The 20,732-nt window shown below is 42.5% G+C and overlaps 2 protein-coding genes and 1 long non-coding RNA gene across 4 annotated transcripts; all 3 read right to left on the bottom strand.

The window, feature by feature from the left end:
* Positions 1 to 1,934: 1,934 nt before the first annotated feature.
* Positions 1,935 to 4,596, bottom strand: LOC130696377 (uncharacterized). The gene is made up of 7 exons (XM_057519466.2): positions 4,483 to 4,596; positions 4,314 to 4,415; positions 4,123 to 4,245; positions 3,934 to 4,046; positions 3,674 to 3,857; positions 3,458 to 3,613; positions 1,935 to 3,396 (listed from the first exon to the last, which is right to left on the bottom strand). Exons 1-7 carry the CDS (start codon positions 4,487 to 4,489, stop codon positions 2,645 to 2,647), a joined length of 1,437 nt encoding a protein of 478 aa, XP_057375449.1. The 5' UTR covers positions 4,490 to 4,596; the 3' UTR covers positions 1,935 to 2,644.
* A 2,634-nt stretch (positions 4,597 to 7,230) lies between these two features.
* Positions 7,231 to 16,165, bottom strand: LOC130696371 (maltase-glucoamylase-like). 2 transcript variants are annotated; one of them, XM_059495361.1, is made up of 8 exons: positions 15,856 to 16,165; positions 10,770 to 10,954; positions 10,527 to 10,689; positions 8,630 to 10,205; positions 8,213 to 8,497; positions 7,963 to 8,144; positions 7,739 to 7,856; positions 7,231 to 7,641 (listed from the first exon to the last, which is right to left on the bottom strand). In XM_059495361.1, exons 1-8 carry the CDS (start codon positions 15,939 to 15,941, stop codon positions 7,267 to 7,269), a joined length of 2,970 nt encoding a protein of 989 aa, XP_059351344.1. In that variant the 5' UTR covers positions 15,942 to 16,165; the 3' UTR covers positions 7,231 to 7,266. The 2 variants fall into 2 exon arrangements, with proteins under 2 accessions (XP_059351344.1, XP_057375441.1); XM_057519458.2 differs by lacking the exon at positions 15,856 to 16,165 and adding an exon at positions 13,727 to 13,863.
* A 460-nt stretch (positions 16,166 to 16,625) lies between these two features.
* LOC132087982 (uncharacterized) lies at positions 16,626 to 18,107 on the bottom strand. Its single transcript, XR_009421029.1, has 3 exons — positions 17,447 to 18,107; positions 17,054 to 17,242; positions 16,626 to 16,934 (listed from the first exon to the last, which is right to left on the bottom strand). It is a non-coding gene; the product is annotated as an uncharacterized LOC132087982 (long non-coding RNA).
* Positions 18,108 to 20,732: the final 2,625 nt, after the last annotated feature.

The raw sequence follows: 20,732 nt of genomic DNA, 5'->3' as shown, positions 1-20,732 counted from the left end.
TCCTCTGCTATCGTCCCCACTACTATTTCAATTCTTCGTAGCCAGCGGATTGACCTCCACATCATCTGATCTTCCGTAAGCAGGAACAGGTCTAGGAACTGGGTGGTGATAGACCCTTGGGCGTACACGATGACAGGCTGAGGGCAGGGTCAATTCTATTACCCCATTGAAGGATAGATGCAGCACCGCATCCTTTTTTGAGGGGCAATTTTGAATGAAATGGCCTTTTATATTGCACTGTCAAATATAAATAAAAATATAACAAATGGGAATATTATATTTTAAATATAAGCTAAATATTTACTTTGAAGCACTTTCCATGCTTTAGGTGATGTTCTTCCGTCCTTTTCCTTTTTTTTCTCTTTTTCGACAGAAGGATCATCCAGTGTGGCAAACGGTTGGGTGGGAGAGGAAGCACGTTTGCTTGGGCTGGCAGAGGGTGTACGGTAAAGTGGCTTATCCTGACTAGCACATGGTGGGGGAGGTTGTGGCTCACCCGGGCCGGCTGATCTGTTGCTATATGATTTTTTTGCAATATTAAATATAAAATATTTAAAACTTCATATCAAATCGGTTACTACTGGTTTTTAGTCTATTTACCAAGTCTCTCTAGAAGGGGAGCTAGCATCAGCGTTAAGTTGTCTATTACCATTCGGGCAGCATAAGTTGGTTGAAAACTTTCCGAAATAATTTTAGAATAAGGCGATTTCTTCCCTTCTGGCAGATTCGGTAGGAGGCACGGGAGCCTGATCGCTACTTTCGACGTATTCGGTTTTTTTACGATCATTGCAGGATTGTTCGACATGTACCGCTCCTTCTGACAGTTCAGCAAAAGGATGTGCTGGAACTCCGGCTTGGTGTCACAAAGGGAATTCGAGAAGACATCTGATTTCCTTCCGCAGTAAGCGGATTTTGATGGGGCTTTGGGTGGAATATCTGAAGCATTGATGGACCTGAGATAATAAGAATAGTACCCTGGGAAAGGAAGAGTGCTGCAACCAATAGTACATTGAGAGGCAGGATCACCATGGCTGATGGCTGATATGATGCAAAGGTCACCGAAGCTGGTAATTAATCAGCATGGTTAATTTTGACTTCATCTACTACCAGTTAAGTGGCCTTTAATTTATTATTGGAAAGAAATGGTTTATTGAAATATTTACCTGTCTAACTGACGAGTGACACAGAGTTCTCATTCTTAACTGCCAATAGACTCTCCATCTTCTCCTGGGAAAAAGATAATCAGCTACATCATTAGAATGTTTCATTTTATCTGACAAAACCAGATAATGTGAATACAGCTAGGAGCAATATCGTTCACTTTCGACTTTGGAAACTTCAGATTATTTTTAAAACCAATTTTAACACCATTTGTCCTAGATAATACAATAGCCTCTTTTCCATGGTTCGAACTAGAAACATTGCTTGAAACTCAAGGAGTTTCTTTCTTCTTACATCCCCATAAACTTAACACTTTTCTGTTAACAGTTTTGTAGGTGCTTTACTAAATACCTGTTTGTTTCCTTCGGTTGCAAATTCTGAATCACTTTTATTGCGAATCTTGTTCAAAGTTATCATTTGAGACATCGATCGCTTAACATCGCGTGGATACCTAATTTATCGTGGACTTCTCGGATGACTTCAAAATTAGGTCCACGTGTCGCCAAGGTCCTTCGGAAACAGACAATGCCTACCCAATATATGGTGGTCACAAACACCTAAAATCCAGCATTTCCACATCACTTTTGATTTTGGATTTGAATTTTACCGTTTACACAAGTTTTTCCATTTGGCCATTGCAGAGGTTCCAGTGGGATTTCAAAAAAGCTAGCAAAAATCATTAAACGAAAACAATAAATTTTGGTTTTATGAGTATTAAATGCGCCAGTAAAGGTAAGATGGCATAAAACTACATAGCATCATCGATACAATGGTCAATTTCGAATTAAGACATGCTTTTTCCTATTTGCTCATCAATGTCCCCTTTACCTACATCAGAACAAGCAAAATCGAATTGACTAAAAACATTATTCAATACATCAGACATGATTAGATTAAATGAATCTTTGTCCTGTGATACACGGAAATTGTTCCCCTTCTATCTCTAGATATTTGTCGTCCTCAGTTTGTTAAAAGAATAGCGTAGGTACAAAAAAATGAAGTAGTGTAAAAAACACACACACACACAAAACAAAAATAACAAAACAAAAAAAAAAACACATGAAATAAAATAAAAATAAGCACGCAGATTAGTCCAGAAGTATGTCTCAAAAACGGCTAAATTGAAAATAACTTTGTTTGTCGATACACAATGATAAAAATGGAAAACAATGTGGGATAGATACAGAGCGTGTACCGGTAGCTTTTCAAATGCCTTGCCAGAAGAATGTGCTGCGTCAAGTTGTTGTTTTAATAGTATGATTGCTGACTTCGTTTACGAACAGGCATTGGGAGTAGCACAGAATGGTTCCTGTCTTGCGAATCTGGGTAAAAGATGCGGCTTAGGTAGTAGCATCCAGAATGTTTGGATTAGGAACTAGCCACAAGAGATTAGAAAGCTTTTCTATCGCCGTTTCAGCTTGAATTGATGATGCTTGATTTTCTTTGTCGAGCTTTTTGTAACATGGCTGCTAGTTGCTGGTGATTAATTGTTTGTAGTACTGCTTCCCATGGCCGGAGGTTGGTCAAAGAGTTGTTGTTGACGACGTTGTTTACGAAATGCAAAATAATCTTTACACGCCAACCGGACAACAGGTGTTGGTGATGAAGATCTTATAACATCTTGAAATCTTTTGGGAACACTTTTCTTCCGCGTCGCACGAACAGGATGTTCCTCTATCGTGCCACTTGTTCGGTAAGGATGGGAAAGCATAGCCCTCTGCAATCCTTCTTCGATTAATGCTTGACCCATACTAATCCAATACGACCGCTCACGATATACAGTTCCAAATGGGGCTAGTGATACCTGGCCTTCATAAGCTAGTGGAAAACGAGGAATCGCGAATCCATCTGTCTTCGGTAACAAACTTCGGCGAATCGGAGTGTTACCTGGAATTGATTTTGCACGATTTTCGAATGTTGTAGTGTTCAAGGATGTAGCTGCATAGGGACTCAGTGAAGCTACAGATGATAAACCAACTGATTCGGATAGGCCGGTAACAGCTGGTAGCGAAATTTTCGGTAAAAGCGTTTCACTTCTTCTCACTGGAGTAGTACTTGAGTTGATGCTTGTAGAACTAATCGTTAGAGTTTGCGAATCTGAAATGACCAAGGTCGTTCCACATGGAAGGAGAGCAATAAGAGGTAAATTGTGTGATTGTGGTTCACGCAGCATTTCGGGCGACTCCAGAATCGGGACCAATGACTGCTGCGCCGGAGATTCTGTTTTTGTTTTATCTATTATCAGTTCTAACGTTAATACAATTCTTTAAAAAATGAAACCTTCATCAACAATTACAAATCTGTTTTGGTAAGGCTGTCGGTGATTTAAGTCTTTCTTCAACATTACTTTGTCCAGACGTATAGCCACTATCGGATTTAGAGTTTGAGTTATGCAGAGTTAAGGTTATGTCGGATGAATGCAACGTTTTGGGGATGTTTCGAAGTCTGGTATCTATTACCAATTAAAACGTACCCATTACAGACGCACCAAAATTGTAAAAATGCTATTTACAGTGGCGCTTGGAGGTGGTTTTATCATCGTCAATTGCTGGGGCACTAGACTTCGAAGTGGTCTCTTTGCCTGTTAACGCTTCTTCATCGTCATCTTTTTGGTAACTGCGCTGTAAAACTCTTTTGGGACCGGTCCGTATTATTCCATTATTGCTGAGTAAAGCCTTTTTGTTTGCTTCTCCATCCTAAGCAGCATATTTTGATCAGTGCTCAAGTTAGCAGCCTTTAATTTCATTCCTTCGAGGACATCAATAAACCTACTTGACATGTTTTTGACCTGGAAAAACGCAAAACTTCGTGTTTAACATCCATACCAATAGGTTCCTTGCAGAATGTGAAATTTTCTGTTGTAAAAGAGCTCTTTGTTTTGTTCACTTGGGAAAAAAGAAAAAAAAATAATAGAGTAAACTAAAAACAAACTAGCTTTGTTGAGTATTAAAACTAACTTACAATAATCTGAAACTTCTCGTCCAGATCTGAGCTTCTTCCCATCTGGTGTGTAATAGTATACATCACACAAAGTTCTCCTTTCATTGCCAACAATGGCTCTATACACAACTTCACGTTTCCAACCTGCATAATGTTTCCATGGCAGTTTTCACATCTTTTTGGCATGGAATGGATATATTTAAATTCTTTACCTTTTTTGAAAGGTTCTTTCAACAATGGAGATAGAATGCTAAAATCTGAGTGAGATTTCCTGCTATTGCTTTTAGTTGGTTTGATTACGGATGAAGGAGAATCTAGGGGTATTAAGAAATAAATTCCGTACATGATTTTTGGAGAAATAACTTGATTATGGTATTTTACCAGACATTTTCCATCGAAAGATAATCTCAGAAGTGTAAAGTGAACAAGCACAATTTTCATCGAAGCACTGAGTTTAAAACACGTGCGATCTTTGGAGAGGGAAGACCAATGAACTTTATCCTGCTTTGCTTATGGCGGTACTAAAACCTAAAATGATGTAGAACTTACGCTTCAATTTTTGTCTTTTTTTTCTTCACAAAACGTGAGGCAGATGATCAGGTATTTAGGATGTAAAGAAAAACATTACAGCTTTTTTTTTTTTTAAAGTGAAGTAATTTACAAGAATAAGATTTGCAATCGTAAAAAAAAAAAGAAACAAAAAATTGTCGTTGGCCGACGTAACAATTGCTGACAACTACAATGATGCCACTTGTTTACGGTTTTGTATGTTGTAACATCAGGATTCCTTGATAAGCAGTAAGATAACTGCTGATGATTATTCCATCGTAAATTAACGTACCATTTTATCCAATTTTCGTTGTAGGAAAGACGTATTTTTCCTTTTGACTCGATGCAAAGCTTTAATTAGTTTGGCCAAAAAAACGGGAGTGTTAAAGGAAACGAGGGTGTTAATGCCCGCAACGCAATAACTTACGGCCAGGGGTGACCACACGAAGCAAGTGCCCCAATAAAAAGCTGGATACAACGCAGGAAAAATGGCAGAAATACTGTTTATTTTATTAGTTTATTTATTTTGTTTCCTTTTTGTTGTCTTTGATCAAAAAAGGAAAAAAAAGAGTGAGTGAGTCTACTGGGCGTTGAATTAAGAGGGCTGTTGTTTTTGTCGGTGCAAATTTTTCTAGCAAAAGGCTGACTATTTACCACAGATTTCATTTATTACCTGAAAAATGTGATTCATAGCTGAATCAATTATAGTTGTAGTATCCAGTTTCAGGTTTTCAATTCCCCACTCCATTATGCTGGGATGCTTCACGATGCGTTCCTAAAGCAATTGGTACCAAAAAAAAGTAATGTAAAATTTCCTCTCCTCAACCAAACCATATTTTTGTTTTCTATGAAGATAACTGTAGTCTAGACCCAGTCGGATGTGTGATAAAGGGCGTTATTTTGAAAAATTACATGACCATCTGAAATTGCAATTGAGTGATCGTTTCCAGAGGTCTGTATCTCTTAGGGATGAAAGTTAAAGGCGCAGCAAACATTCCGAAGGGATCGATCTGGACTGTATAATTCCAAAAGTTTGCTTTCCAAAGGGGTTCCAGTTGTTGGACGTCGCTAGTAGTAAAATGCCCCTACTGTTTTTCTAGAGCACTTTCTTGGAAGCTCAAGGGAAATTGAACAGCTGCTGAAGTTTCCAAAAACTGATATGGTGACATAGGCCGGTTGCCTGCATTCTAAAGGGTTTGACGCGATATGAATGACGTAGATTAAGACGATTATTCAGCTGCTGTAGAGTTATTCTCAACCAATAGTAAACATGGAACGTACGAGGTAGTTTTACTTCCTTTTACTAGCGTACAGTTGATTCGGAATGTGGACGAATAATTCTTATAGTTGAAGAATCTGAAGGAATCCAGAACGATTGCTGTTGAAAGGGACGCCATAAAGGGCGAGTTGAGCGGCAATCTAACTCCGAATGGCGCCGTTGTTTCGTGTAACCCCAGGGTCATGAGGGATGGTTACTGATGATCAGGTTCGATTTTTTCTACAATAATCAAACAAATTGTTATTGAATTACAGAAAATTTAGGGCACTTGAAATAGTACAAACCAGGTGCATGTCACATAAAGAAGTGAACAAGGAGGTAGTTCCCAAGTTATATTTTTCAAGCATAAAAAATATGTAGCTTTTTGCTTTTAAAAAATAAGCATGGTTGAAACTGAAACAATTATGAAATGTCTCTATACCATCCCAAAAAAGAGCTATATCATCATGGAACTACCAGATCACGACAAACTTCTGCCAAGTTTTTGAAGAAATGTTGGGTTGGCTGAACGAGTTTTAATTCCTGAAATTCTTTAAAATGAATCAGTATTGACATACCTCGTATAGATAAAATGTTGTAATAACACTGATGTTATTTCCTGGAATGGCTTCCTAGATGTAATAGATAGTTTTCATTAGACAGGGGGACTTCACAGCCACTGACTCTGCACTTACTTAATTTATTTGTTCCGTCAACAGTGTTGAAACTGTTAAGTTGCTATTTCTTTTAAAAATTATTTCCATGTTGATCAAGAGAAACTTTATGTATTATTTCTCACTGTGTTTCCTAATCAAAGGACATCCGGAAAGCTCTTGATGTTTCTGTTTAACTGAAATATCACAGCTAAAAAACAAACCTTCTGATGGGTAAAAAAAAAATGTTTTTTTTTGTCTTTTCTTCGTTTTCAAACTCGATGGTAAAAAAACGATGAATCAGCCATTAGTGTTTGGACAAGAAAAACAGAACGTACTTGAGGACGCTTCCACGCTTCTTTGACGAGGTATTTTCGATTTTCCATTATCTTGAGCGTCTTCATCGTCTAACATAACATTGTTTTAATGAGTTGTCGTGCTAACCATTTTCAATCCTATAGCTAATCCACCGAAGACCGAAAGTTTCAAAATCCAGATTCAAAGCTCGCGACCACGTGTTGCTCTCTCACTTTTTCCGAAAACAAAGGCTAATGTTAAGTTAAATAGTGGTGGTCATAATACCTCAAAATCCAAACGATAACAAGATAATTTTTTATTTACGAGTTTTTTTTACACTACAATTTTACAGAAATAAAAAAAAACGCAAAAATCAAAGAATAGATTATTAAAAAAAATATATAAGATTTACGGATTGATAAATGTTAAACTATAGGTATCGCTATCATGCCAATTAAAGTTGAGCTCATTGAATTCAAGAATTCTTGTGTAAGCGTTATAGCTGGCTTTGGGAGGGACTTGTTCAGGCTTTAACTCCAAACCCAATATGCGTACACGATTAACGAGAGTTGAAATGTCGTTTGAACCTGAAAATTCAAAATTAACTCTCTCCATCGTGAACGTATCGCTAGTGAAAATGAATCGAATCCAATCGTGAGCGGGTTTTTCGAGCCCCTTTCCATCGTCGACGTAGAGCCATCCTGTAACATTGGACGAGATCGGGAAAGCAACCGTCACCGTGTAAGGATTCAAACGCGTCTGTTCAGCAGAAGATCCCGGCTCCTATAAAACACGTTTGATGGTCAGTATAACTAACGACATAGAGCGACGAAGATTGTCTCAAATGATTACAAAAGAACTTGCACAAGTTCTGCCGTACCTGCGTCGTGAAAACGGAACCGTTCAGGATAAACATGTTGAGATGATTGAGTCCGGTTGTGACGATCGTTTTCTCTCCATCACCCGAATGAATCCAGTCTCCAGTGTAATAGTCGTACCTTTAAACGAATAGTAGTAAAAAAACAACGAAATCGGCCAATAAAAAAGAGATGCACGCACTGGCCAGAGCAAATATAATGCAGGCATTATTCAATGTTCACTAACCAAGTGCCGGCCGGGAAATAAATCGTGATGGGGATGCTGGTTTCTGTATCGTCTTGCACCATAACGGGGCAAACCATAAGACTCCCGCCGATCATAAACTGCTCACTCAATAGATAGGTTTGATTATCACGCGGGAATTGGTACCACAGCGGACGTACTACTGGCGTTCCTTGCACGCTGGCCTGTAAAAATGACAACACGTTGTTAAAGAATTACTTTTGAAAATGGAAACATTTTAATTTGATTTCACCTCGTATAAAAGAGTATAATAATAAGACAGTAGTCTGTAACGGTGCTGGATGTAAGCGGCCAAGATCCTTTGCGTGTTCACGGACCAGTCTACTGGTGAACGAGCGCGGTGATTTAACTTGGTCATTGAATGGGCAAATGGTAAGAGCAATCCCATCTGATACCAACGTGTGCACAACTGCTCCTCTTTAACTTCCGCCAAGTTGTCGATGACGGCGCTACTGTTGTACACTCCGCAGATGGGCGAGCCGGATAACGACACTCCAAACAGGCCCATTTCCATTACCTAAAAAACAAAATAAAAACAAAACAAATGAAACTACAAGAAAATGGAAGGCGTTGCTTTTGGATCCTATCCAAATAGGAACTTAGCCAAACCCGGTAGGAAAAAAAAAAAAAAAAAAAAAGGATTAAATACCTGGACAAGAGCCATTTTCATGGAAGCCCAGTTAGCAGTGTAGTCATCGCCGGGATATCCAGCGCGTCCAAGATTACCTAGAGCGGATGCCCGGTTCAAGTAGAGAAAAGGATAACCGTACGCCTGATCCATCAAGGCTTTCAAGTGCTGGATGCCGTAATAATTGTGAACAGCAACGTGTTCCAGTTGTTGGTTCGGATGGAAAGCGTCAAGGCAAATCGTGTTGTTGGTCATGCTGGAACGGACACGTTCCGGAGTGAAACCTCTCGGACGATCAGTCTCCATACACATCGATTTGTTCTCGTTGGACGGCCAATTGTCGATCAAATTTAATCCGTCCGGCTGCAGCATCGAATCGTACAAGTCCAACAGATCGCTGGCCAAAGGATAACTCGGGTAATGGACGGCTGTTTCGAAACGAAGTCCCGTCTCGTAATCTTCGTCCGTCGAGCTGTTGACCGCTCGATTGCGGAGGATCCAGGAATTGCCGGGGAACTGGTCAATGTCCAGCACGTGCGGTGGTTGTGCTAATATAAATTTCTTGCCTACATTTCGAAGCCATTGGCGATCATCCGCAGCCTGGGGGAAGGTCTGCTGATCGACGGCGCCCATTCCAGGTCCGGATAATCGCAAATCGATGCAATCCGAATCGAAATTAATATCCGACGCAAGCATTTGTTCCAGCGTTTTTCGTCCAGCTGTCGGATCGTCGTTCTCGCGACACAAGTGGAAACCCAAGGACCAGAATGGCGGCAACGGATTGGGCAGTCCGATAATGTCACGCGTGAATTGATGCGAAAGAGCCGACGGAGTCGGTCCGGCCAAAACGTGAAACACTCCACTACCGCCCATGGATCTAAACGAAACAGCCGGAACGGGTGAAAACTGCACTTCCAGCGGATAAGAATTATCCCAGAACACGCCGTGAAACAAGCCGCTGGCCGGGCTGGCGGCCATAAAAAACGGATGATAACTATCGGCTCCGTGTCGATTGTACAACGCCGTTTTTCCGTAATTAACGAAATTGCGCTTGAACGATTGTCTTCGTTCGCCCTGACCGAGCCCGTAAATGTACTCGCTGGGCACGGTGGTGGACATTTCGACGTACTCGTCAGTGATGGCCAACGGGCCGTAAGACGTGTCGAATAGCACGTCACCCGTGCTGGCCCGTCTGACGACGACAGCAAAAGATTTCCTCTTCTCCATCGAAACGCTGACTTGGAAATCCGTTTGGCTGAATGGCGTCTGCTCGTCTTGCGTCATCAAGCGGAACGTGTCCTCGTATTGGCCGGGTTTGATCATCTGAACGATGAGATGATCGCGGTTGACGGCCCTAACGATGATCCTTGCGGCCGACATCGTGTTGCCGAACATGTCCGTCTGGCGACGTTCGGGACTGACGTCGACAATGATCTTGTGATCCGACTCTTGCACAATATCGTCCACCTTGTAGGTGTACCTGGTGGGATTGTTGTGATAACATTTAGGTGTTCCAGATCCCGAGTCCCAGCAACATCCAGCAGCTTCGCAACTGGACTGCGTCAGCGCAACAGACGACCCCGACATGCACTCGAATCTGAGAAAATGTTTTTAAATTGATTCTTTTTGTCCACGACAGTTTTTACAGGGATCTTCGTCGTCATTACGAAGAAAGGGGGGAAAGATCGTTTCAAAGGGACTACTCATCCGTAAAATGGATCATAAGCTTAGGCTGTCATCGATCGATCCCTTTCTTCTTTTTTATTATTGGACGTGGAATAAAACTGAAGGGGGAATGATGACGAAAGGAAAATTGAAAAATGAGGAATCTGTTTGAAGTGGACGTCAAATAATAAAAAAACCGCAGTAGATAGTAGGGAGGGGAGTTATCTGCGTACGAGAGCCCAAATTCAATTACCTATTTTGCGTTGGTGTGTTGCAATTACCCAGGTCGGCTTGATACTCGCCCAGGTAATAACTGATGGCTGTCGGGAAGATAAGGCCAAGCAGAACGCACAATACGACCACGTAAAAAATGCGGATCCGGCTATCCAGCAGCAAATAATCCCTGACTGTCGGTGCTGACATAACAATCGAATGACGTCACATCGATTATTGCGTAACATGGTTTCAAACGTAAAAAAAAATAAAAAATGTTTACTTGTTTTTGGAATCGGTGCATCGTCGGCAGCTTCCCCGTAATCTTCTTGCTGGACTACTTTCGTTTTCTTCGCTTTCTTCTTTTTCTTTGGCTGCGATGGCTGTTGGACAACGACGTCATCGCTTTCCTTGGGACCGAACCAAACTTCTTGCGTCCACTTTTTCCAAAACGCCATGTCGTTCTGTCTTAAACGCACGAAACAAAAAACGGACCTTATCAGCACGAATTTCTTATCATAAGACGCTGACGCCATATCGCCCAGCAGAATTTTACAAGTTGAACTTTACATCATTATTGCGATCATCAATTTAAAATTTTGACTTCCTTTCCCTTTAAACTTTTTTCATTGCGAAAATCAATCAACACGGGGATGTTGAGGGTCATTAGCGAGCGCCTCTACAATAAGTGGAAGCTCAGCGGGATTGGATCCTTTTCTTTTTAAAGGAAAAAAAAGCCAAAGAGTAGGCTTGTTCCAAGGTTCGTGCATAGCAGTGGGGACTTGATTAGTTCAATTACTGTGTACTATATTATAAAAAAGAAAAAAAAGAAAAAAAAGGGGAAGCCCTGGCGCTGCGGAGGGGTGAATGTAATCTCAGCGGCGTCGAGACGCTCCAGATGGCGTCGCTCATGGTAGGAGAATAAACTAGCATATACACTTGTGACTCTTCTAGAATATCTTGGGGGAATAGGGAGCCAAGGAAATAAAAGAAATTCAGGCGGAAGAAAAATCTGACGTAATAAATGGGGGGATTGGCGGAAAGATAGTCCAAACGGAGAAGCAAAAATATATAGCCTCGCCTATAACTGTCAGTGAAAGAGAGAGAAAGAAAGAAGAGAATGACGTGTGTTTCATAATCATATTTCTCCGGATTCAAACGGGAAAAAAGAAGGAAAGATTATCCCACCCAAAGTCAGTCACAGTTATGATTTATAGATTTGCACTGTGGTGGAGAAGACTATTAAAAAAAAGAAAAGAAAATGAAATAAACAGAAGTTAGATAAAAAAAAATAAAATAAAATGAAAATCGATCGACGCCCAAAAGTAAAGATCATCCGCCCCAGTGTTTTCCTTGCGTCTTCCTTTTTGAAAGGCTTTTTCAAATCTCGAGAAGAAAAAAAGGTCAACACGTTTGCTCGGCAAAAAGTCGTTTTCTTCTTGTGCGAATAAACAATAAAAACAACAACATTTGCTCCCTCCTGCTTTTCGTTTCCCTAAGCAAACAACGACGACGCACATATACATATATACAAGCATTTCCTTTCCACATAGCGACGGAAATGTCAAGCCTAACGCACTATGAAAAAAAAAAAAAAAAGAAAGCGATGCCTTATATACACACGCAAGATGTACGACAATAAACATGGGCTATATACTACAAAGAGATCGATTGGAAAATGAGAGGCTGCTACTGCATCCGGCGAGCCTTTTTTTTCGGATGGCAGAGAGATCGAAAAGGCGCGCGTCTCGGTCTAGTATTGAATCAAGCAAAAAGACCCTGGCGGGGAGATGCATCACACACAAAACTTATCGATTGCGAGAGAACAGGGGGGGAGGGGGTTGTTCCATCTCTAGGACAGACGTGAAAATCCTCGCGAATGTTGTGGAACAACAAGAGTACGCATCATGGCGGCGGCCAGGGACACCCTCCTATTTTTTTTTATTTTTTATTTTGTTATTTGATTTTTATATTTTTTTGTGTTCGTTATGAATTTTCTGACATGGCAGAAAGGGAGTCTCCCTCCTCATCGCACAGCGTCGCGTCTCGTATTTGTTAACAAGGTATCGATCGCTGTCCCGCAGCCCCTCCTGTGTGTTCCCAACAACCCAACCCCCACTTTTTCCCGTTGGCGTCTAAAGAGTACAAGACGGGCCAGCAAAGGCGACTAAGGCCCTCGACCCTCCTCTCTCCTGAAAAACTTTTTTTCGAATGAGGGAGCAAGGTTTTTAGCACCCATCAATGCGCACCACTCGCACGCATTTTCCCCTGAAACAAACGGAAATATTTTTGAAATGATGACGCAATCAAATCAAATTGTTAAAAAAAGAACTGAAAGGTAAAAACATTGATTTCCTAGGAGGGACGCATCGGACAAATTGCTTCGTTTTAGACAGGTTGTAAACATTTGAAAAAAATCAAAACACAAAGAGGAGTAGGTTCACGGTGGTTAATTGCAGTAGTAAAATAGCGTTAAAAACGATGTTGACACGTGTGTCTGCGTGAGAGACGGACTTGTTCCGTCACTCCCCCTCCCTCGCCATCACCTCACTCTGACGCATGGGGGAGGGCGGTAAATGCTAACAAAAAAATCAACAGAGAGAAGCTTAGAAACAAAAAGGAAGTCTATGGAAAAAGCCTGTCAAAAGTGAATGAAAATTGCATCCGGCTTCCTGTCTAACCCCTCCTTTTCTTTTGACGTATGCCCCCCCCCCTCCCAAACGCTAAAAAAAAAATCACCAATGCATTTGTCAATATTGACACGCTCTTTGGAGAATTCTCCAATCAAAGACGCGGGGCCAAAAAACACGAGGCGTCTTTGTAGGCCATCACGAACGACGCCCTAGGGAAGGCTGAAATAACACACAACCGGTCCTACTCGATGCAAAAAAAAAAATGATTAGACCCTAAGAGCCCGGATCTTTCAACAAACAATGATTGCGCTCTTCAAAATCAGATTGTTTTTGCGCAATAACACGCGACTTTGTTCAAGGAGGATTTTTCACGCCGCGGTTGAACGCAAGTTTTCACTGTCCCCTAAAACCACCAAACACATACACACACGAATAAAAGAGAGAAAAACACAGTTGGTTTAGCGACACACCGAAAGCCGTCCTAGATCGACTCACGCAACACATTTCTATGTATCATGGCTTGCGTTACGACACTCGCTGCATTTATGCGTGTGAGGTGTGACAACTAAGCCAGACATTTACATTTTCATAAAAATATTTTTGTTACCTTTTTTTTTTTTTTTTTCTCTGGCCCTGGACACGTATGTAAAATAAAACCTCTGGATGCCAGATGTCTGCAACGTCGAATTTCATCACTTTGAGTATATCTCCCAAAGGGACAAGTCTCATCTCCTTCAGTTGAATACCTAAACCCAATTCAAGAAGATCCTTTTTTTATTTGGTTCGTATTTTGTTTTTTAAAATTATTAAATTATTTGATTTTTTAATTAAATCAAACCTTTTTTTTTTTTTTAATCTACTCGTCTTTCAACGAGGTATGACATCAGAAGGAGTTGGTATTCGACTCCAGACAATCCGTACACTGCCGGAATACAACACGATGAACCGCGTAGGATCGTTGGATTTCAGTACAACGTCATCATCACCACCGTTAGCAGGTTTGTTTCATCTCCCATTTTTCTTAGAAATGTATCCTGCAAAAAAAGAAAAAAACAAACGTACATTTTTCCAAGTAGATAATATCTTCTTTGGGGTAATAGCGTTAGAGTGTAGGATCGTGTACAGTCTATTCCGCAGGGGGAGGGGGAGTCTAAATAGAGGAAAAGAAGTCATTTCTTTTTTTTTTTTTTTAGCCCGGATGTGCGTGAGTGCGCGCCCATCTGCATTTACAATCTTTTGATGATGGTAAAATGGACACTGACATACATTACTGGGGCGAACGGGCCTCGTCCCATAGAGCTTGTGCCACTAAACTGAATAATACGTGCGTGAGTCAACAGAGTTTTAGATTAGACATTCAGTAGCAATAACAACAACAACAACAAAGGCAAGACTAACACATAGACACTATGTCTGTGTATAGAGTAGAAAATGGACGAGCTGGATGGAAATCGACTTCTCTCCCCCCCTTTATCTGACCACGTTGGCCAGCGTCTGTGCACAACACACCATATTTTTTGTGTGTGTTCCAAACAAAAGAAAGAAAAGGCTCTATCATGTATGCGCACAAACCGTGGAGAAAATGGCTCACGTTATGTTGTCTACTTTCTCCGCATTTGATTGATTAAACAACCCCTTGCCGTTCAGTTATGCCCCCCGCCCGTCTAAGTATAACGAAAACATGCAACATTAGCCGAAGGGGCAAAAATGGAGTGTACTATAAACTGGCTCCCTCTACAAAAGATGATCAAGTCAGACGCAGAGATGAGACAGCATCTAAAAAGGAATCGATCGAATCGATGAATAGCTAATGAAAGGGAACGAGTCGGCATGTACTCTGGAACATATAAAAAAAAAAGACTACAAGGGGTAGGCGATGGCGTCATCGATCAGCGCACGCGCAACGACGCGGCGTCTCTCTCTCGCAGACGCCGAGGGAAAACAAAAATACGGCAGTGTGTGTAGGAAAAGATGCGTCAACTTGTGTGCGCTGTGCCGTGATTTTGCACTCGGCAAAACGCAAGAAGAAGAGAAGCTGCTGCAGTTAAGGGAGAAGAAGCGTTTCTGGTCCCCCTCTTTTTTTTTGTGTGTCGTGTCAGTGCTACCGACGCGTCCAACGACGCTACTCGCAGGATTCACGACGTCTTCAACCTCATTTTTTTTTTCACCCTTTTTTTTTTCCTTTTTTTCGCTTTGATTATTGTTTTGTTTTGGACGCAGTGATCGACCGGATATTTCGCTCAAGTTTTGTGCGTGAGGTAGTTACAATTACTCGGGTAGCGCTCCAAAATCATCATGACGTGACAAACCCCCCCAAAAAAAATCTTATTTCCCATGGATTTCTCTCTCGTGCTACCCTTACCCTAGTCATAACAAAAGGACAGACAGTGCGGAATATTGAACGATTCCTCTACCGTGCACCAATAATCGAATCGGTTAGAAGAGAATAGACTGAAAGAAGTTCGACGCTTTGTTTCAAAAAGAAATTTACAAAGATGGATAGTAGCGCTAGAAGAAGACCCGATCGCAATGCCGGGCCTAACGCCTATCACGAGGACGAAGTGACCGTCTTAACCGGCCCTAGCAAAAATGCTGGAATAGGTTCGATTTGATTTTTGTTTGTGTTTTTCGTTGTCTTTTTACCCTGTATGATTGTTCCAATAATTGGATTCCCTTTTTGTTATATCGACAGAGGATGGGAAGATAAATTATGAGAAAGGAGAGTTCTACACGAACCCGCCGGTAGCGACGTGTTCCAGGAAGCAGGCCGTCTTCATAATTGGGCTCATCCTAGCGACGCTGTTGACCTGTTCGCTCATCATTGCCTTCGTAAGACCCAGCCATTGTGGACACGTCGAAGAAGGACTCGACTTTCACGAGGATGTCGTCGTGACCCCACCACCAGAGGCTATTTCCACCAGCGGCGAACCCTTTCCGTGGAACGACGTCCGCCTGCCCGACACCATCGTCCCGCTGCGCTACAGCGTCGTTCTCCATCCCAACCTGACGACGCTTTTCCTCCGAGGCCAAATGGAAGTCATTTTCGCCGTCCAGAAAGAGACCAACTTTATCGTCTTTCACGGCAAGAACGTGACGCTGACTGTCGTCATGGTCAAGGACAAGAACATGAGGGAGATACTCACCACCAGGACGCTCTACTATCCCTACCACCAGCAGATCTACATCGAGCTCAAAAACTACCTCCAGCCGGGCAACAATTACTCGCTGGCCCTCCGCTACGAAGGCATGGTACGCAGTGATCTCGAAGGCCTCTACCTCTCCAGCTACAAGGCGCCCAGCGGAATGAAACGGTGAGTCAATCTCTAGTTGTTGTTGATGTTGTCGTCCTGCACGAAAAAAAAAAGGCTTTTAAGAAACATTAATGGGGCAAAATGGCGTGAAGGTTAGGAAGTCATGAAGGTGAAATACGTTACATTTTAAGGCGCTATAAAGACATGCCACACAGTAGTTATTTTTCTTAAATGGATATATAGCCAAGATTTATGGGCTAGCTGTCCAGCTCTAAATAGGCAACAGAGTTATAAATGGAAGTTTGCTATAGAAAGAACCTATACCGGCTGATAAGGGGTTGAAAGAGGCTTTTTCACTGCTCTGTCAGTCTTCACAAAGGGCCTAGATGGTAGTCAAAAGAGTAAGAATCCAAGATTGGGCTTCCTCGAACAACAGCACTCTTTTCATTTTGGGATTGCTAGTACACTGGTAGAGTTGCATGCTTATTGAATTGAAGAAGACCTTTCATTGTGAAAGGTTCACTACCAGCTGATGCTCTCAAAATTGGAAGAGAGCTCGCTCTCCTTCCATAAATGAGTTTCATTGGCACACAAAGAGGCCCAAGATGGAAGTCATTTAGGGTAGAAAATGGCAATCACAACATGATAACTTGAAAAAAAAACAAAAAAACACGTGAATTCACCTGCTTGATTGATTAAAACGCTGGCAGGTACTTGGTGACGACTCATTTCCAACCGACATCGGCCCGCTCGGCTTTCCCTTGTTGGGACGAGCCCCAGTACAAAGCTCGTTTCAAGATCGCCGCCGTTCGACAGCGTAATTACGTTGCCCTCTCCAATATGCCACTGGACAATACTGAAGACGTGTCCATCTTCTGGGGCAGCGGACTGGTAAGATTTTGATTAGTTTTTCTTTTTTCAATTCATATGTAATCAAATTGCGAGGAAGTGGTAAAACAACCAATGCCATCTAGCGGTCGCTGCAGCTATTCAAATTGAAAACATGGAATGTTTGTTTTTTTCCCCCCGCGAAGGTTCAAGACAATTTTCACGAATCTGTTCCCATGAGTACCTACCTCGTTGCATTGGTGGTGTGTGACTACGGCCGCATCCACGAGGTGACTAAGACGGGCGTTACTTTATCTATCTACGCTCCGCCGCACATGACTAGCCAGGCTGACTTTGCTCTCAAAGCGGCCGTCAAACTTTTCGACTATTTCCAATCGTTCTTCGGCTTCAGCTATCCTTTGCCAAAACTGGATCTCATCTCCATGCCGGATTTTGCTGCCGGTATGTTCCTTTTCCTCGAACAGGATGCAAATGACGCCCAAATAAAATGACGTTTCAATCAAAAATAGGTGCCATGGAGAATTGGGGCCTGGCCGTGTTCCGAGAAAGCGCCCTGCTCATGGACAACAACACGACATCGTCTGCGGCCAAGCAGCGGGTCGTCTTGATCATCGCTCACGAATTGGCCCATCAATGGTTCGGCAACCTGGTGACGATGAAATGGTGGGACGACCTCTGGCTGTCGGAAGGATTTGCCAGCTTTGCTGAATACATTGGCGTTCATCATATTTTCCCGGAATGGGCGATGATGGATCAATTCCTCCACTCCAACACGATGCCCGCCTTGAGAACTGATGCTCTGTCCACTTCTCATGCAGTCTCCGTCACTGTCTCCGACCCCATTGAGATCGAAGCCATTTTTGACACGATATCCTACAGCAAGGTACTGTCAAAACGAAACTCTTGAAATAGAAATCTAATAACACGTAGCTAACTCTATTACTTAAAAAAAGGGAGCATCAATCTTCTACATGCTGCAGCGTGTCCTCGGAGAAGAAATAATGCGACGTGGGCTGATGCTCTATCTCGAACGTCATCAGTACGGCAACGCCAACATGGACGATCTGTGGCAGGCACTCAGTTTGGGCACTCTTAACTCTTCGCATCCCGTTCCAGTCAAGGTACAGACTCGAATATTGATCTTTTTGAAGGAGTTCAGCCTGCGCTGTGCATTTCAATAAAGGGTCGATGATGATCGAATTATTTTCAGGATATGATGGACACTTGGACGCATCAGCTGGGCTATCCTTTGGTGACACTCCGTCGTCATGGCAACCTGATTCACGCCTCACAAAAGCACTTCCTATTGGTCAACTCGTCGTTGCACGGTGCCAATTCTTCGCACAAGTGGCACGTTCCACTCAGTTTCACTACCAGCGCTGCTCCAAATATCGAAAGCCAAATCTGGATGAGGGACCCCCTATCGTTGAGGGCATCAGATAGTAAGCACCAGCAATACCTGCATCCATTAAACAAAAAGATTTATTTTAATTTATTTTAAAAAATTCCAGTTAACTTTGAGATACCTATGAATGTTTCCTGGATTAAAGCCAACGTCAACGCCAGCGGCTATTACCGCGTCAACTACGAGCCGGCCATTTGGCAATCGCTGATTCGGGTGCTGGCCAATCAGCCGACAACGTTCAGTCCGGCCGATCGTGCCCAGCTGATTGACGACGCCTTCACGCTGGCCTGGGCCGGCATGCTGAATGTGACTGTACCGTTGACACTCAGTCAGTACCTCGTCAATGAAACTGAATATCTGCCATGGTCAACAGCGTTGTATCACCTGCGCAAACTGGACACGGTCCTCTCCATCCGGACGGCCCGTCGCTCCCTCCATTGTTTCGTCCGTCACCTAGTCACGCCTCTTTACAGCATCTTGGGATGGACGACCAAAGGCCCGCACATTCAGAGTCTCTTGCAGCGCGAAATCCTCGAAGCGGCCGTTTATTTCGGACTGTCCAGCGCCGTCAACGAGGCCCGTCGATTGTTCCAGCAGTGGATGTCGGGACAGCTGCAACTGCCGCCCGATATCCGCGACATTGTCTACTCGACGGGCATCAAATACGGTGGATGGACCGAATGGGATTACTGCTGGCAGCGCTACAAAGAAACGAGCGTCCCGGATGAGCGGCTCAACTTTCTCCGGGCTCTGGCCGCTTCCAACGATCCCTGGATCCTTCAACAGTAAAAATCAGCCTTTATAAAAAAAATACATCAAATATTTTAGCTATTCTATTGATTGAAAAGGTACTTGGATTTCGCGATGGAGCGGAACTCGATCCGCGTCCAGGACATCCGGACGGTGGTGGAATCGGTGGCGCGGAATCCGGTGGGTTCTCTGCTCGTCTGGAGACAACTGCAGACGCGATGGAACATGATCGAGGCTACATTCGGCCGGGCGTCGTTCACGATAGGTCGGCTGATTTTGGCGGCCGTTTCGCACTTCCACGACCCGCTCGATTTGAAATCGGTTCAGACGTTCTTCCGCAACGTCAACGTCGGCACCGGCAAACGCTCTTTGCTCCAGTCGCTGGAACTCATCCAGTCCAACATTAATTTCCTGGGCAGGAACGACCGGCAGCTGGAACAGTGGCTGAGCCGGAATTCGCCTCGCTGTTGAGAAATTGTTTTCTCCGCCCGCTGCTGTAAGCGCACTTCCTAAACAATGGAGCACAAAACACACAATTTGAAAAAATGGAGAGAGAAATAGAAATGAATTGCAAATGGATGACATTCCGTCGTGACTCTGAAACTTTATCCGTTCATTTACATCATAGAATGTCGCTCATTATTTAATAATTAACTATTATTAACTACTATATACCTGTATACATACATAACTACTCCAATTGTCGTCTCAAATGTATTTTTCGGTGTAGTTTTAACAAAGACCTTTTCATCTAAGCCCGAAAGTCTTTGCTGCTCCTTACCCAAGATTATGTGTACTAATAATGCATTTCCCGTTCGTGATGACAAAAAGAAATGGAAAAAAAACACGTCTCTGCGATGAGCTACTGAGAAAATTGTGTTAAACTGTTCCCAGCTTTGATGCTATAATAATCTGTGCCGTACGTATTAATTAATCTTCTATTTTTCTCGGAATATCTTATCGTGTCTCTTCCTCCCTGCCCCCCCCCCCCCTTGACTTTGAAGTAATAATTCTAATTTATCGTAATTACAATAATAATGAGGAGGAAGATTTGGCTGACCTCTCGCTTGTTACACGGACATGTAAGATGCGACGGGATCTAAGAGAGAGAATAATATTGTTATGAAGAAACGAGATGGATCGCGTCCAGCATGATTATCGATCCTATGAGCATGATTAAAAGTTGCAAAATTAATGAAATCATCCCCAGTACATATGTACGTGCCATGTATCTCTATCTCTTCTCTTGCAATCCCTTCAAAAAAAATTCCTCATGTACAATTTTATAACCCCTCCCAACATACCTACGCCCACAAATTTTACACATACACAAAGTCCAGAAACTGTCGTACAAGAAA

Source organism: Daphnia carinata, chromosome 5 (assembly GCF_022539665.2).
Source record: "Daphnia carinata strain CSIRO-1 chromosome 5, CSIRO_AGI_Dcar_HiC_V3, whole genome shotgun sequence".
In the NCBI taxonomy this organism is placed as follows: Eukaryota; Metazoa; Arthropoda; class Branchiopoda; order Diplostraca; family Daphniidae; genus Daphnia; species Daphnia carinata.
Note: the sequence above shows the minus strand (reverse complement) of the source record. Positions and strands in the feature narration are given on the sequence as shown.